The sequence below is a fragment of the Rhinoraja longicauda genome, chromosome 40 (assembly GCF_053455715.1).
Source record: "Rhinoraja longicauda isolate Sanriku21f chromosome 40, sRhiLon1.1, whole genome shotgun sequence".
NCBI classification, from domain to species: Eukaryota; Metazoa; Chordata; class Chondrichthyes; order Rajiformes; family Arhynchobatidae; genus Rhinoraja; species Rhinoraja longicauda.
The window spans coordinates 13613379-13631636 of record NC_135992.1 but is presented as its reverse complement, the minus strand read 5'-3'; the positions used below and the strand labels follow the sequence as shown (position 1 = coordinate 13631636).

The 18258-nt window shown below is 49.6% G+C and overlaps 1 protein-coding gene across 3 annotated transcripts in view; it reads right to left on the bottom strand.

The window, feature by feature from the left end:
- The window catches only part of pla2g6 (phospholipase A2, group VI (cytosolic, calcium-independent)), a 61618-nt gene that overhangs the window by 17702 nt on the left and 25658 nt on the right, over positions 1-18258 (bottom strand). For 2 of the 3 annotated variants that reach the window (XM_078430609.1, XM_078430610.1), the window contains exons 8-9: positions 10006-10114; positions 3753-3887 (exon numbers count right to left, since the gene is read on the bottom strand). In XM_078430609.1, the coding sequence (XP_078286735.1) occupies positions 3753-3887; positions 10006-10114 (244 nt within the window). The remainder of the gene's footprint in view (positions 1-3752; positions 3888-10005; positions 10115-18258) is intronic. The other variant, XM_078430611.1, reaches the window with a different exon arrangement.

Below are 18258 nucleotides of genomic sequence, written 5' to 3'. Positions count from 1 at the left end.
GGCACAAGTCACAGAGAATGTTAATGGTGGTCACGGGAGGAATGTGTCACAATACACAGCGCATCGCACCCTGCTGCGTATGGGGTTGCACACGGAGGACCAACAGCATGTTAGGCAGGTGGTCATAATGTTTTGGCTCATCAGGTCATAATGTTTTGGCTGATCGTTGTACATGGCACATACTGTAGCTAGAGTGGAGGAGGCCCTGAATGTTTAGACTGCTGGGTGGAACGCCAATTTGCAAGGTTCGAAAAGGGGGTTTGGGAAACAATGAGTCGTCGTGTGTAGGGTGGAACCGCAGGCGCCGGTTTGCAGCGAAGATAGACACAAAGTACTGGAGTAACTCAGCGGGTCAGGCAGCATCTCTGGAGAGAAGGAATAATAGGCGGCGTTGCGGGTCGAGACATTTCTTCAGACCGAGAGGTCAGGGGAGAGGGAAACTACAGGTGTGAAAAAGTACAGAACAAATCAGAGGTGGCAACGATGACCAAGGAGCCCACAATGGTCCATTGTTGGCAGTGGAGGAGGTGATATCGAAGGGAGACGAACAGTGAAACTAGCAGGACGTCTCGGGTGGGGGATGGACGGAGAGAGAGGGGATGCAAGGGTTACTTGGAATTAGAGAAATCAATATTCAAACTGCTGGGTTGTAAGTTGTCCAGGGGAAATATGAGCACTGTTCCTCCAATTTGCGTGTGGCCTCACTCTGACAGGGGAAGAGGCCCAGGAAACTCAAGTCGGCATCTTTCATCAGGTCATAAGTGATAGGAGCAGAATTAGGCCATTCGGCCCATCTAGTCTACTCCGCCATTCAATCATGGCTGATCCATCTTTCCCTCTCAACCCCATTCTCCTGCCTTCTCCCCATTGCCCCTGACACCCGTACTAATCAAGAATCCATCAATGTCCACCTTAAAAATATCCATTGACTTGGCCTCCACAGCCTTCTGTGGCAATGAATTTCACTGACTCACCACGCTCTGGCTAAAGAAATCCCTCCTCATCTTCTTTCTGTAGGTGCGTCCTTTTATACTGAGGCTGTGGCCTCTGGTCCTAGACTCCCCCACTAGATTGATAAGATTCGTGATTAGTACCGGTGTCAGGGGTTGTGGGGAGAAGGCAGGAGAATGGGGTTCAGAGTGGAAACATCTGTCTCTGGTCCATAAACCAGAGGATAACGCATGGAGAGACAAATAGTCCCCTGACATTTGATGTTTCTCAAGGATAATTATCTCGGTGTAACAGTGAAGGCATTTCATTTGTGCGTAGCTGTGTTCCACCCTTGAATAAGAGGACGATGTAGAGAACAATACGATTGTGGCTCGTATTTCAGACAAATATGTGGAAACCATACTCGCATCCGGCGCTGGGAAAAACAGATGGTTTCAAAACGATGACTTTGCAGAGCCTGTGACAGCTGTTCTATTTGTGGTCATGGACAGGCGGACAAAGCTCTGGTCAAACTTGTGGTGCATCTTTTTGAACAAACGCTAGAGGTTTAGTTTAGAGACGCAGTTTAGAAACAGGTCCTTCGGCCCACCGAGTCCGCGCCGACCGGCGATCCCCGGATACTTCCGCCGCCCTACACACACTGGGGACCATTTACAATTATACCAAGCCAATTAAAACTGCACGTCTTAAAACTGAGGTGAGAAGGGACTTTTGCACCCAGAGAGTTGTGAATTTGTGGGATTCTCTGCCACAGAAGGCAGTGGAGGCCAAATCACTGGATGGATTTAAGAGAGAGTTAGATAGAGCTCTAGGGACTAGTGGAATATGGTGGAATAGGGAATAGTGGATATGAGAATATGGGAATAGTGGAATATAGTGGAAAGATGGAATAGGGAATAGTGGATATGAGAATATGGGAAGAGTGAAATACAGTGGAAAGGTGGAATAGGGAATAGTGGATATGGGAATATGGGAATAGTGGAATATGGTGGAAAGGTGGAATAGGGAATAGTGGATATGGGAATATGGGAATAGTGGGCGGCACGGTAGCGCAGCGGTAGAGTTGCTGCTTTACAGCAAATGCAGCGCCGGAGACTCAGGTTCGATCCTGACTACGGGTGCTGCACTGTAAGGAGTTTGTACGTTCTCCCCGTGACCTGCGTGGGTTTTCTCCGAGATCTTCGGTTTCCTCCCACACTCCAAAGACGTACAGGTATGTAGGTTAATTGGCTGGGTAAATGTAAAAATTGTCCCTAGTGGGTGTAGGATAGTTAATGTGCGGGGATCGCTGGGCGGCACGGACTTGGTGGGCCGAAAAGGCCTGTTTCCGGCTGTATATATATGATATGATATGATATGATATGGAATATAGTGGAAAGGTGGAATAGGGAATAGTGGATATGGGAATATGGGAATAGTGGAATACAGTGGAAAGGTGGAATAGGGAATAGTGGATATGGGGAGAAGGCAGGCACGGATTACTGATTGTGGATGATCAACCATGATCACAATGAATGGCGGCGCTGGCTCCAAGGGCCGAATGGCCTCCTCCTGCACCTATTTTCAATGTTTCTATTATGTCTTTGAAGTGTGGGAGGAAGCCGGAGAAAACCCACGTGGGTCACGGGGAGAAGGTACAAACTCCGCACAGACCTGTCGTCAGGATCGAACCGGGGTCTCTGGCGCTGTGAGGCAGCAACTCTACCGCTGCGCCACCGTGCCGCCCGATGTTCACCTCCTTATAGCCCCTTTTACCGCCAACGCTGCGTTGACTTGATCCATATGTATTCTATTTAACTTCTTTTTTTTTAAACATCAAAGTGATTCTAAAAACAAATTAAAGACAGACTTCGGAACGAGAAAGTGGAAGGACAAATTTGCAAAGCATCTGGTTCTGTGATTTTTTTTTTTTTCGGTTGGATAGGAAAGCATTTCAGAAAAAAAGGGTAAGATTTTGCGTTTCCCACAACCCTTCCCCTGCCTCAATAGACAATAGGTGCAGGAGGAGGCCATTCAGCCCTTCGAGCCAGCACCGCCATTCAATGTGACCATGGCTGATCATTCTCAATCAGTACCCCGTTCCTGCCTTCTCCTCATACCCCCTGACTCCGCTATCATTAAGAGCCCTATCCAGCTCTCTCTTGAATGCATTTAGAGAACTAGCCTCCACTGCCTTCCGAGGCAGAGAATTCCACAGATTTACAACTCTCTGACTGAAAAAGTTTTTCCTCATCTCCGTTCTAAATGGCCTACCCCTTATTCTTAAACTGTGGCCCCTGGTTCTGGACTCCCCCAACATCGGGAACATGTTTCCTGCCTCTAACATGTCTAACCCCTTAATAATCGTATATGTTTCAATAAGATCCCCTCTCATCCTTCTAAATTCCAGTGTATACAAGCCTAGTCGCTCCAGTCTTTCAACATATGACAGTCCCGCCATTCCGGGAATTAACCTAATAAACCTACGCTGCACGCCCTCAATAGCAAGAATATCCTTCCTCAAATTTGGAGACCAAAGCTGCACACAGTACTCCAGGTGCGGTCTCACTAGGGCCCTGTACAACTGCAGAAGGACCTCTTTGCTCCTATACTCAACTCCTCTTGTTATGAAGGCCAACATTCCATTGGCTTTCTTCACTGCCTGCTGTACCTGCATGCTTCCTTTCAGTGACTGATGCACTAGGACACTCAGATCTCGTTGTACGTCCCCTGTTCCTAACTCCACCACCACAAAGCAGGAGAGATTCAGCTTAAGCCAAAAGGACAGGGGCAACAGAAGAAAGTCAAGAGCCAGGGGTTACCTAATCCAACGTTGCCTCTCACAGCGGCTGGTCTTGCTGGGTGTCTAGTTGGCGAGGTGGGAGAGTCAGAAGGCGGGTGACAGCACTCAACACCTATACTATACAGTAGGTTCAGCATCACCTTCCGGTTATTGCCTTGGAGGGCAGCAAACAGTTAGTACCAGGCAAGTCATATACACAAGGCATTATCATTAACCCAATCCAAAATAAAACACATTTACCACATGCAGGTTGAACTGTTAAAGGTTATTTGTTATTAATGCATCTTTCTGCATTACATACTTGAGTTCAGTGTATTGTCACACGGACCAAGGTACAGTGAAAAGCTTTTTGTTGCGTGCTAACCAATGTATCTAAAAACTGTAAAGGCTAAACCAATTCAGTTTCAGATGATAATTTTCAAACTCTTTATTGCAAATCAGTCGGGTCGAGACCCTTCTTCAGACTGATGTCAGGGGAGGGGGGCGGGACAGAGATAGGATGTAGTCGGAGGCAGTAAGACTGGGGGAGAATTGGGAAGGGGGTGGGGATGGAGAGAGAGGGAAAGCAAGGGCTATTTGAAGTTAAGAAGTCAATGTTCATACCGCTGGGGTGTAAGCTGCCCAAGTGAAATACGAGGTGCTGTTCCTCCAATTTGCGCTGGGCCTCACTGTGACAATGGAGGAGGCCCAGGACAGAAAGGTCAGGGAATGGGAGGGGGAGTTAAAGTGCTGAGCCACCGGGAGATCAGGTAGGTTAAGGCGGACTGAGCGGAGGTGTTGAGCGGAACGATCGGCAAGCCTGCGCTTGGTCTCGCCAATGTACAGAAGTTGACACCTGGAGCAGCGGATACAGTAGATGAGGTTGGAGGAGGTGCAGGTGAACCTCTGCCTCACCTGGAAAGACTGTCGGGGTCCTTGAATGGAGTCGAGGGGGGAGGTAAAGGGACAGGTGTTGCATCTCCTGCGGTTGCAGGGGAAAGTGCTTGGGGAGGGGGTGGTTTGGGTGGGAAGGGACGAGTTGACCAGGGATTTGCGGAGGGAGCGGTCTCTGCGGAAAGCAGAAAGGGGTGGAGATGGGAAGATGTGGCCAGTAGTGGGATCCCGTTGGAGGTGGCGAAAGTGTTGGAGGATTATGTGCTGTATGCGACGGCTGATGGGGTGGAAGGCAAGGACAAGGGGGGCTCCGTCCTTTTTGCAAATGGGGGGAGGGGGAGCAAGAGCGGAGCTACGGGATATCGTGGAGACCCTGGTGAGAGCCTCGTCTATAATGGAAGAGGGGAAGCCCCGTTTCCTCAAGAATGAGGACATCTCCGATGATCTACCATGGAAAAACCTCATCCTGGGCGCAGAGGAATTGGGAGTAGGGGATAGAGTCTTTACAGGAAGCAGGGTGGGAAGAAGTGGAGTCTAGATAGCTGTGGCAATCAGTAGGTTTGTAGTAGATGTCGATCAATAGTCGGTCTCCTGTGATGGAGACGGTGAGATCCAGAAATGGTAGGGAGATGTCGGAGATGGCCCAAGTGGATTTGAGTGCAGGATGGAAATTAGTGGTGAAGTTGATGAAGTCAGGGAGTCCTGCATGGGTGCAGGAGGTAGCACCAATGCAGTCGTCAATGTAGCGGAGGTAGAGTTTGGACATAGGGCCTTTTATCTTTTACCTCTTGGATTACAGCTCCATTTTGTGTCTACCTTCGATTTAAACCAGCATCTGCAGTTCTTTCCTACTATTCTCCAGAGTATTGATTATCCTATTCAATGAGGGCTAGTCTGCTTCACCTTAACTTGGAGTGGAAGAATAATAGTTTCACCTGGAATCTTTCACCAAAGAAATTAAGCCTGAGGTTGTCCAACACCACTGGTTACATATTATTTGAGTTACATACACGTGGTATTTATGTGACTTTGTTTTCCACTGCTTTCTGCTAAACCAGCGTCAGGTACATTTGCTACACTTCTGTAATACAAGAATATCTTTAAAGCTATACACAATTTACAACATGAATCTTACTTGATATATTCACATTATCATACATTCATGAGTTCAAAGAGCAGAATTAGGCCATTCAGCCAATCAGGTCTACACCGTTTACAGTTTCATGATTCGGCTTCAGTGTAATAACTTCCATGTAAATTTGATTTACAATCAGTGTGAAGAAAGGTCGCGACCAAAAACGTCAGCTATCTGAACACATGGATAGGTGACGTTTTGGGTCAGGACCCTTCTTCATACTGATGGTAACAGGATCGTTCCGAGTCAGCATGGATTTACGAAGGGGAAATCATGCTTGACTAATATTCTGGAATTTTTTGAGGATGTAACTAGGAAAATGGACAGGGGAGAGCCAGTGGATGTGGTGTATAAAATTCTTAAGGGGTTGGAGAGGCTAGATGCGGGAAGATTGTTCCCGATGTTGGGGGAGTCCAGAACCAGGGGACACAGCTTAAGGATAAGGGGGAAGTCTTTTAGGACCGAGATGAGAAAACATTTCTTCACACAGAGTGGTGAGTCTGTGGAATTCTCTGCCACAGAAGGTAGTTGAGGCCAGTTCATTGGCTATATTTAAGAGCGAGTTAGATGTGGCCCTTTTTGCTAAAGGGATCAGGGGGTATGGAGAGAAGGCAGGTGCAGGCTACTGAGCTAGATGATCAGCCATGATCATATTGAATGGCGGTGCAGGCTCGAAGGGCCGAATGGCCTACTCCTGCACCTATTTTCTATGTTTCTATGTTTCTATGTACCTTGACTTTCAGAAAGCCTTCGACAAGGTCCCACATAGGAGATTGGTGGGCAAAATTAGAGCACATGGTATTGGGTACTGACATGGATGGAAAATTGGTTGACAGACAGAGAGCAAAGAGTGGGGATAAATGGGTCCCTTTCAGAATGGCAGGCAGTGACCAGTGGGGTACCGCAAGGCTCAGTGCTGGGACCACAGCTATTTACAATATACATTAATGACTTGGATGAAGGGATTAAAAGTAACATTAGCAAATTTGCAGATGATACAAAGCTGGGTGGCAGTGTGAACTGTGAGGAAGATACTAAGAGGTTGCAGGGTGACTTGGACAGTCTGTGTGAGTGGGCGGATGCATGGCAGATGCAGTTTAATGTGGATAAGTGTGAGGTTATCCACTTTGGTGGTAAGAATAGGAAGGCAGATTATTATCTGAATGGTGTCAAGTTAGGAAAAGGGGACGTACAATGAGATCTGGGTGTCCTAGTGCATCAGTCACTGAAAGGAAGCATGCAGGTACAGCAGGCAGTGAAGAAAGCCAATGGAATGTTGGCCTTCATAACAAGAGGAGTTGAGTATAGGAACAAAGAGGTCCTTCTGCAGTTGTACAGGGCCCTAGTGAGACCGCACCTGGAATATCGAAACATATACGATTATTATCGAAACATATACGATTATTAAGGGGTTGGACACGTTAGAGGCAGGAAACATGTTCCCGATGTTGGGGAGTCCAGAACCAGGGGCCACAGTTTAAGAATAAGGGGTAGGCCATTTAGAACAGAGATGAGGAAAAACTTTTTCAGTCAGAGAGTTGTAAATCTGTGGAATTCTCTGCCTCAGAAGGCAGTGGAGGCCAGTTCTCTGAATGCTTTCAAGAGAGAGCTAGATAGAGCTCTTAAGGCTAGCGGAGTCAGGGGGTATGGGGAGAAGGCAGGAACGGGGTACTGATTGAGAATGATCAGCCATGATCACATTGAATGGCGGTGCTGGCTCGAAGGGCCGAATGGCCTACTCCTGCACCTATTGTCTATTGATACCGAGGCAATTACAGGCTGTTGGAAGGAAGGCTCCTGACCAAAAACATCACCAATCCATGTTTTCTAAAGATGCTGCCTGAATCTTTGAGCAGATTTAGTTTAGAGATATAGCGCGGAAACGGGCCCTTTCGGCCCACCGGGTCCGCGCCGACCAGCGATCCCCGCACACTAACACTATCCTACCTACACCCATTACGGACAATTTTTACATTTACCAAGCCATTTAACCTACATACCTGCACGTCTTTGGAGTGCGGGAGGAAACCGAAGATCTCGGGGAAAACCCACGTGGGTCACGGGGGGAACTTACAAACTCCGTACAGACAGCGCCCGTGGTCGGGATCGAACCCGGGTCTCCGGCGCTGCAAGCACTGTAAGGCAACAACTCTACCCCTGCGCCACCGTGCAAGATTTGTTAGATGAATTCAATTTACATGCAACATTCCATGCTGGACACGATCTACATTCTCAATACATTCGCTGCCTGCGAAACATTTATGACTTTGGTTGTAAATCAGAATGGGTCATTCATGCACATTCACTTGATTTGTTTACAACAAACATGCATTAGAAGTACAGGAGGACTGGCCTAGAAATCCATTCTTTAGACTAGAGATTGAGCGTGGAAACAGGCCCTTCGGCCCACCGAGTCCCACGCCGACCAGCGATCACCGCGTACACCTGCACTACCCTGCACACACACTAGGGGCAATTTACAGAAGCCAATTAGTCTACAAACCCGCACACATAGGTTTAAATGAATGAATGAATCACTTCTTCCCACAGGCCATCAGGACTGTCAACTTTCATAACCCCAGAGACTAAATTTTTGTCGACACTAACTTATTAACTTTATTTATATGCTGTAACTGTAATTCTTTTTGTGCACAACCCGCAGGCATTGCCACTTTCATTTCACTGCACATCGTGTATGTGTATGTGACAAATAAATTTGACTTGACTTGACTTTATTGTCACATGTGATGAGCCACAGTGAAATTCGTTGCTTGCATACCCAAGGATTGCAAATAGCCGCCACGTAAAGGGCACCAAAGTTACTCAGTACCCTGCGTCAGGTCCGCCTTTGTAACCCCTCCCCTCACGGCGGTCCCCCCACGCCAGGCCCTCCGTTGTTCCCGGTTTGTTGGTTAATTGGCTTCTGTGAATTGTACACTGTCCCGAGTGCGTGGGATAGTGCTCGAGCACGGGGACAATCGCTGGTCGGCGCGGACGCGGTGGGCAAAAGAGCCCGTTTCCTCGCTGCGTCCCAACAAAACAAATCCACTGATGAACTCCTGGACAGGTGGAGGGGATTGGGAGGAGCTGGGATTAACTGGGATGATACACGTATATGTTCCAAAAGAGCCTCCAATCTCTATCCCTGAAGCTGGAAAGCAGTGTACCAACACGAACAGCAAGGCTGTGACAATAGAAATAGACAATGGGTGCAGGAGTAGGCCATTCGGCCCTTCGAGCCAGCACCACCATTCAATGTGATCATGGCTGATCATTCTCAATCAGTACCCCGTTCCGGCCTTCTCCCCATACCACCTGACACCGCTATCATTAAGACCTCTATCTAGCTCTCTCTTGAAAGCATCCAGAGGATTGGCCTCCACTGCCTTCTGAGGCAGAGCATTCCACAGATTCACAACTCTCTGACTGAAAACTTTTTTCCTCATCTCCGTTCTAAATGGCCTACCCCTTATTCTTAAACTGTGGCCCCTGGTTCTGGACTCCCCCAACATCGAGAACATGTTTCCTGCCTCTAACGTGTCCAAACCCTTAATAATCTTGTATGTTTACTGAAGAAGTGAATTCTGTGCTTCTTTTATGTGGAAACTGCGAGTTAAGACATAGACAATAGGTGCAGGAGTAGGCCATTCAGCCCTTCGAGCCAGCACCGCCATTTAATGTGATCATGGCTAATCATCCAAAATCAGCACCCCGTTCCTGCTTTCTCCCCATTGCTAAGGTTTATCGTGTTTTAAGTCCCTGTTCGGTGTTATTGGCAGATCTTTCAGTTTGGAGAGGGACAGTGTTTCATCAAAGTCTTTAAACACTCGTATTATGATTCAACGATCATACGACTTTGCATTCATTAAACATGTGACTTTAAACCAGATATACATGTCCTTTTACATTCAATTAACACGTGCCTTTAAATTCAATGACGCAAGGCTTTACATTCGCTGATACCACTTTTTCTTCCCCAGGTTAGCCTTGTTTGACAAGTAATGGATATTCCCAAAGATAGACATTAAATGCTGGAGTAACTCAGCGGGACAGGCAGCATCTCTGAAGAGAAGGAATGGGCGACGTTTCTGGTCGAGACACCATCTCGGGTCTCGGTCTGTAGAAGGGTCTCGACTGAAAAAACGTCACCCGTTCCTTCTCTCCAGAGATGCTGCCTGTCTCGCCGAGCGACTCCAGCATTTTGTGTCGGTCTTCGGTTTAAACCAGCATCCTCAGTTCCTTCCCACACAATGGATGTTCCCACCTTGACTGTGCCGCGCAGCGATTAAACCGGGCGTCTCTCCAAAGTCATTGGGGGATATCACATCAGCACCAAACACGATCAGAGCCTTGATGAGTTCCAAGTTGTCAAGCTGCAACAACAGAAAGCTGTTTGAGTCATTTTTAAAACATACCTTTCAAAAGTTGAAGCTTTATAGATTGGTCGGTCTGACAATAGACAATAATAATAATAATAATAATATATTTATTTTATATAGCGCCTTAACACATGCACAAAGCGCTTTACAAATACAATTAACATAGAAACAAACAGACAAACTATCCTGACGGAAAAGCGGCGAATACTCAACGCCAGCGTCCTCTCACGTCAGGGTCCGGCAGTAGACATTAAAGAACACAAGACACACAGATACAATTTTTTACACAAAACAGCTATCACAGTGATTGCTCTAGGCATACCCTCACTGTGATGGAAGGCAAAGTCTTATCTCCTCCTCGTTCTTCTCCCGTGGTGCCACGAGGCGATCGAGGCTCCCAACCCCTTGAAGCCCCCACCGGGCGATGGAAAGTCCCAGGGTCGAGCCGAGCAGGCCGATGAAAGTCCTGAGCCCCCACCGGGCGATGGAAAATGCCGCGGCCGAGCCACGCAGGGCGATGAGAGTCCTGAGCCCCCACCGGGCGATGTAAAGTGCTGCGGCCGAGCCACGCAGGGTGATGAAGGGCCTGCGGGCGGGTTGATCGTGCCTCGTGCTTCGGGGCGGTCGAAGCTGCTACGGCTGGAGCTCCCAAAACCCGGTCGCCAGCCAGGGACCTGCGAACTCCAGATGTTGCGGTCTGCAGGGCCCAACGGCCGAAGCCTCCGAGATGGTAAGTCCAGGCCCTGCGACCGGAGTCTTCGAGGTCGATCCCAGCTGGAGGCCGCCGACTCCACGATGTTAGGCCGTAGCGCGAACGGAGATACGACACGGTAAAGGTCGCATCTCCGTTGAGGAGGAGATTTAAAAAAAGGTTTCCCCCAACCCCCCCACCACCCCCCTACATACACAGAATTAAAAATAAAACAAAACGTACATTTAACATCAACATTGACTAAAAAACACAACAAAAAAAACGGAGAGACTGCCGGTGAGCCACAGCTGCAGAACACAGCCACGCCCCAATAGGTGCAGGAGGAGGCCATTCGGCCCTTCGAGCCAGCACCACCATTCAATGTGATCATGGCTGATTATTCTCAATCAGTACCCCGTCCCTGCCTTCTCCCCATACCCCCTGACTCCGCTATCCTTAAGAGCTCTATCAAGCTCTCTCTTGAATGCATTCAGAGAATTGGGCTCCACTGCCTTCTGAGGCAGAGAGTTCCACGATTTACAACTCTCTGACTGAAAAAGTTTTTCCTCATCTCCGTTCTAAATGGCCGACCCCTTACTCTTAAACTGTGGCCCCATGTTCTGGACTCACCCAACATTGGGAACATGTTTCCTGCCTCCAACGTGTCCAACCACTTAATAATCTTATATGTTTCGATAAGATCCCCTCTCATCCTTCTAAATTCCAGTGTATACAAGTCTAGTCGCTCCAGTCTTTCAACATAGGACAGTCCCGCCATTCCGGGAATTAACCAAGTATACCTACGCTGCACGCCCTCAATAGCCCTCTGGACGGTTGGAAAAGAAATTCTAGCTAAGCTTTCACTCAAGTGCCTCCCAATAAAGATACTCCGAAATAAAACATAGTCCACAGATGAAAAGACTGGAGGCATGAGAAAAAAGGTGTGAAATTCGGAGAGAAGATCTAGGTTTAAGGTGACCACATGTTTAAAACCATAGGTTTAAGGTGGGGGGGGGGGGATAAATTTAAAAGGAACTTGAGGGGTAACTTTATCATACAAAGGGTAGTGGGTGTATGGAACGAGCTGCCAGAGGAGGTAGTGGAAGCAATGTTTAAGAAGCATTTGGACTGGTACATGGATAGGACAGGTTTAGAGGGATATGGACCAAATGCAGGGTGATGGGACTCGTGCAGATGGGACACGTTGGCCAGTGTGATAATGTTGGGCCGAAGGGCCTGTTTCCACGCTGTATGACTCGATGACTCTAAAGATGGAGGGGAGAATAAAAGGGGAGGCCTTTTAAAACTGAGGTGAGAAAACAACTTTTTCCACCCAGAGAGTTGTGAATTTGTGGAATTCTCTGCCACAGAGGGCAGTGGAGGCCGATTCACTGGATGAATTTAAAAGAGAGTTAGATGGAGCTCTATGGGCTAACGGAATCGAGGGATATGGGGAGAAGGCAGGCGGGGGTTACTGATTGTGGATGATCAGCCATGATCACAATGAATGGCGGTGCTGGCTCGAAGGGCCGAATGGCCTGCACGTATTTTATGGACAACATGGACAACAATGGACAACAATGCTGACCTCATCAGAAATGCCCACAATCCAAAAAATTTCAAAAACAGCATGACTAAGGGAATTTATGGGAAATGGGGATTAAAACACGCATTACCACGGGCTCCTCCCTGTTAGCAGAAACAAAAGGGTGTTTTGTCTCTCTGTGCCAATAATAATTGCCATCCTGTGGCAGGAAGTAAGGTTTCTTTACCACAAAGATTCTGGAGGTCAGTCCTGCCCTCCAAAGTAAATATTATTAAGGTGGCCTACCAACGGAGAAACCCATTCTCACAACTATTTAGCCGAACCCAGTCAGAACGGTGGCATAGCTACTGCCTGGCAGTGCCAGGGACCCAGGGTTGATCCTGACTATGTGTACTTGTCCGTACGTACTTCCCGTGGGTTTCCTCCGAGATCTTCAGTTTCCCGCCACACTCCAAAGACGTGCAGGTTTGTAGGTTAATTGGCCCGGTATAAATGTTAAACAATTGTCCCCAGTGCGTGCAGGGTAGTGTCAGCGTGCAGGGATCGCTGGTCGGCGCGGACTCGGTGGGCGGAAGGGCCTGTTTCCACGCTGTATCTCTAAACTAAACCCGTTATTGGGAAATCATAGATATTCCTTCTGCTTATCTAACTTGTGACCCATTCAGTCGGGTCACATCCTGCTGCACGAGCTGACAGATATTAAATCAAGATGATGGAATAAGGGCATGAGCTCAAACTACCTCTGGTGCCCAAGTGGGAAAAGCCAGCAGGACCCTTCGACGCAGAGCACCCTCCGACACAGAGCACCCTCCGACACAGAGCACCCTCGACACAGAGCACCCTCGACACAGAGCACCCTCGACAGAGCACCCCCGACGCAGAGCACCCCCGACGCAGAGCACCCCCGACGCAGAGCACCCCCGACGCAGAGCACCCCCGACGCAGAGCACCCCCGACGCAGAGCACCCCCGACGCAGAGCACCCCCGACGCAGAGCACCCCCGACGCAGAGCACCCCCGACGCAGAGCACCCCCGACGCAGAGCACCCCCGACGCAGAGCACCCCCGACGCAGAGCACCCCCGACGCAGAGCACCCCCGACGCAGAGCACCCCCGACGCAGAGCACCCCCGACGCAGAGCACCCCCGACGCAGAGCACCCCCGACGCAGAGCACCCCCGACGCAGAGCACCCCCGACGCAGAGCACCCCCGACGCAGAGCACCCCCGACGCAGAGCACCCCCGACGCAGAGCACCCCAGACGCAGAGCACCCCGACGCAGAGCACCCCCGACGCAGAGCACCCCGACGCAGAGCACCCCCGACGCAGAGCACCCCCGACGCAGAGCACCCCCGACGCAGAGCACCCCCGACGCAGAGCACCCCCGACGCAGAGCACCCCCGACGCAGAGCACCCCGACGCAGAGCACCCCCGACGCAGAGCACCCCCGACGCAGAGCACCCCCGACGCAGAGCACCCCCGACGCAGAGCACCCCCGACGCAGAGCACCCCCGACGCAGAGCACCCCCGACGCAGAGCATCCTCGACGCAGAGCATCCTCGACGCAGAGCACCCTCGACACAGAGCACCCTCGACACAGAGCACCCTCGACACAGAGCACCCTCGACACAGAGCACCCTCGACACAGAGCACCCTCGACACAGAGCACCCTCGACACAGAGCACCTTCGACAGAGCACCCTCGACACAGAGCACCTTCGCCACAGAGCACCTTCGACACAGAGCACCGGTACGCACAAAATGCTGGAATAACTCAGCAGTCTCGAAAGGCCCTGTCCCACTTAGGCAATGTTTTAGACGACTACAGGCGACGTGGCTGTGGCCACACGGTCTCCTGTAAGGTCATGAGTCGTCTCCAAAGAGTCGTAGTGTCTTTCCGGTCGCCGCTGGATTTTGAGATGATTAAAGTTTTTTGGCGACTGTTGGTTTGACGCCGATGATCGTGGCTTGGCGTCTCCTGACGTGGGCGCTGTCGTAGGTTGTCGCCAGGTGACGTAAGTTGGCGCCGGTGCTGACTTCGGTGAAATCCATTGGCGACGACCGACGCCAACCGGTGACAGGCACCGGCAGCCAAAATGACGTGAATTGTCTTCAGTTGTCGCCTGCACGGTCGTAGCTTGTCGCGGGTGGACGTAGGTTGACTTCGGTTGTCGTAGGTTGTCGCCTGTGTGGTCGTAGGTTGCTGTAGGTGCGGTCGTAGGTGGACGTCCTAAGCCGCGACGATTTGGTCGCCGGTTGTCGGTAGCTTGCCGTAGCTTGGCGTCGACTAGGCGGCAGGTTGTTGTAGCTTCTCGTAGACATTGTCGTGGGGGGGTGGGGGGGTCCAGTCACCGGTTTTTCGGCGACCTCCTACGACTATGACAGTCGCCGGCAGTCGCCTAAAAAAATCGCCTAAGTGGGATAGGCCCTGAAGTGGAGTTTGCATGATCTCCCTGTGACTGTGTACGGCCTCTCTCCGGATATTCCTCCCACATCCCCAAGACGTGCAGGTCAGACATTTAATTAGCCAGTGTAAATTATCCCAGTGTGGCGTGTGAGTGATTGAATCCGAGAAGAGCTGATGGGAATGTGGGGAGAACAACATCTGATTAGTGTGGGGTTGGTTTTAATAAATGTTGGATAGTTAGCAAAGACTTAGTGGGCAGACCGGGACTGTTTCTGTGCTAATTGACCCGAGATGGTCTCATCTATCTGACGTACCTCAAGGTTAAAATACATTCCAAGCAGCATTACATAATAGATTGGAATTCTTACAGAAATTGCAAACATTGCAATTATCTTTCTCAGATCTTTATAAACTCTGCGGACCAAGTTACAATTAAGGCACATTCTTGGAAAGTCAAATAAAGCCTGTTCCTTTTCAATTACTCAAAGTTAGTATAAAGTTGGGGGGTCATATTACCGTTGTACAAGGCATTGGTGAAGACACATTCAGAGTATTGTGTGCAGGTTTGGTCACCCTGCAGGGGAAAGATGTTGTTAAGCTGGAATGGGTGCAGAGAGGATTTATGAGGGTGTTGCCAGGGTTCAAGGCTCGGAGCCACAAGGAGAAGTTGAGCAGGCTAGGACTTCATTCCTTGGAGCACAGGAGGATGAGGGGCGATCTTATAGCTCATGAGAGGAATGGATAGGATAAATCTAGCGCTTCCCTAGAGTAGGGGAATCAAGAACCAGAGGTTATAGGTTTAAGGTGAGGGGAGAAACATTTAATAGGAACTTGATGGACAACAGTTTTTTAAACAATGGGTATATGGAAGGTATATGGAACAAACTGCCGGAGAGGTCAGTTGAGGCAGGTACTATCTCAACGTTTAAAAAAACATTTGGACAGGTATATGGATAGGATAGGTTCAGAAGGATACGAGCCACAAGCAAGCAGGTAGGACTGGTGTAGATGGAACAAGTTGGTCGGCGTGGGCAAGTTGGGCTTGTTTCCAATGCTCTATGACTATGAACAAGGCAGCAATCTGAACTGTTGGTGCACAGCGGTAACATCCTGGGTTCAGTCCTGACTGCCAGTATTGTCTATGTGGAGTTTGAACGTTGTCTCGGTGAACTGCGCGAGTTTTCCTGGGTGCTCCTGTTACCTCCCACATCCCAAAGGCTTGGTAGGTTAATTGGCCACTGCAAATTGCCCCTCGTATGTGGGTGAGGAATGGATTCTGGGGGGGGGGGGGGGGGGGGAAAGACACTGATGGAAAGAATGTATCACAAAATGCTGGAGTAACTCAGCAGGTCAGACAGCATCTAGGAGGGAGGGAATGGGTGACGTTTCGGGTCGAGACCCTTCTTCAGACTGATGTCAGGGAGGCGGGACAAAGAAAGGCAAGAATGGAAAGGATGGGAAGAATAAAGGGAAGGTATTTATTTCACAAAATGCAGGGGTAACTCAGCGGGACAGGCAGCACCTCAGGAGAGAAGGAATGGGTGACGTTTCGGGTCGAGACCCTTCTTCAGAAAGAATAAAGGGGATCGACGTAGTATTAATGTGAATGGGTGGCTGATGGTCAGCACGGACTCCATGGGCTGAATGGCCTATTCCGTGTTGATCTCTCTCTGACCGTATGCCTTTATGAATGCAAAAGGTCATCAGTAAGTCAATGAATTCAGGACGATTTATTAATAAAGGGAATCTAACTGGACAGTTCTTCTGTAAGCTTTTCCATATATTGGGATCCTCACACTAACTTAGCTGAACGTTCCCTACAGTTCTCCACTATGATTCCTTTCTGTGCATTTTAATGGGATGGCAAGTTGAGGAAAACAACAAGCACAAAAGATAGAGAGGAAATCCATTCTCGTCTTCTTGTTAGTTTAGTTTCCGGGGCCACAGCGTGGAATCAGGCCCTTCGGCCCACCGAGTCTGTGCAGTCCGGCGATCAGCCACACGTTAGTTCTATCCTACACACCAGGGACAACTTATAGAAGCCTTTATACTGCAAAGCAGCACGTCTTTGGAATGTGGGAGGAAACCGGAGCACCCTGCGAAAACCCACGCAGTCACGGGGAGAAGGTACAAACTCCGTACAGATAGCACCCGTAGTCAGGATCGAACCAGAGTCTCTAGCGCTGTAAGGCAGCAACTCCACCACAGCGCCACAGTGCTGCCCTTGCTGTTCCACTTCCTTGCTGGCCACTCCCTCTTCTCCCATCAGGCTAAAGGTACAGAAGTGCGAAAACGCACACCTCCAGATTCAGGGACAGTTTCTTCCCAGCTGATATCAGGCAACTGAACCGTCCTACCACAACCAGAGAGCAGTGCTGAACTACTCTCTACCTCTTTGGTGACCCACGGACTATCCTTGATCGGACTTTGCTGGCTTTACCTTGCACTAAACGCTATTCCCTTATCATGTATCTGTACGCTGTAAATGGCTCGATTGTAATCCTGTATTGACTTCTGGCCGACTGGATAGCACGCAACAAAAGCTTTTCAACCGTACCTCGGTGCACGTGACAATAAACTAAACTGAAAGTACACACCAGAAACCTTTAACTACAAATCCTCGCCTCTTTGGAATGTGATGGAAAACCAGAGCACCCAGAGAAATCCCACGCAGGTCACGGGGAGAACATACAAACTCCGTACAGACAGCACCCGTAGTCGGGATCGAACCAGAGTCTCCGGCACTGTGAGGCAGCAACTCTACCGCTGCGCCGTCGTGCCACCTTTGCTGTGCCACGTATTGGCGGCCACACGGTAGGATTACAGTCGCCACACAGAAGAATGCGAGGAAGGAATGTCATTCTAAGCACCACCAGCTGAAGTTAAGTCAAGTCAATTTTATTTGTATAGCACATATAAAAACAACCCACGTTGACCAAAGTGCTGCACATCAGTTCAGGTACTAAGAACGAACATACAACGGCACACAAACATAACAGCACATACATAAACAGTTCACAGCGCCCCCTCAGAGGGCCTCAAACGCTAGGGAGTAGAAATAGGTTTTGAGCCTGGACTTAAAGGAGTCGCTGGAGGGGGCAGTTCTGATGGGGAGAGGGATGCTGTTCCACAGTCTCGGAGCTGCAACCGCAAAAGCGCGGTCACCCCTGAGCTTAAGCCTAGACCGCGGGACAGTCAGTAGCCCCAAGTCAGCCGACCTGAGGGACCTGGAGATAGAGAGGGGGGTTAGAAGATTTTTGATATGGGGGTGGGCAAGCCCATTTAGGGCTTTGTATGTGAATAGGAGGAGCTTGAAGTTGATTCTGTACCGTACTGGGAGCCAGTGGAGAGAGGCCAGAATCGGGGAGATGTGGTCCCTTTTACGGGTACCCGTCAGGAGTCTCGCTGCGACCAATTGCAGGCGGGACAGGGATGATTGGCTGATCCCAATGTATAGGGAGTTGCAGTAGTCTAGGCGGTACTGAAGGAAGGTACTG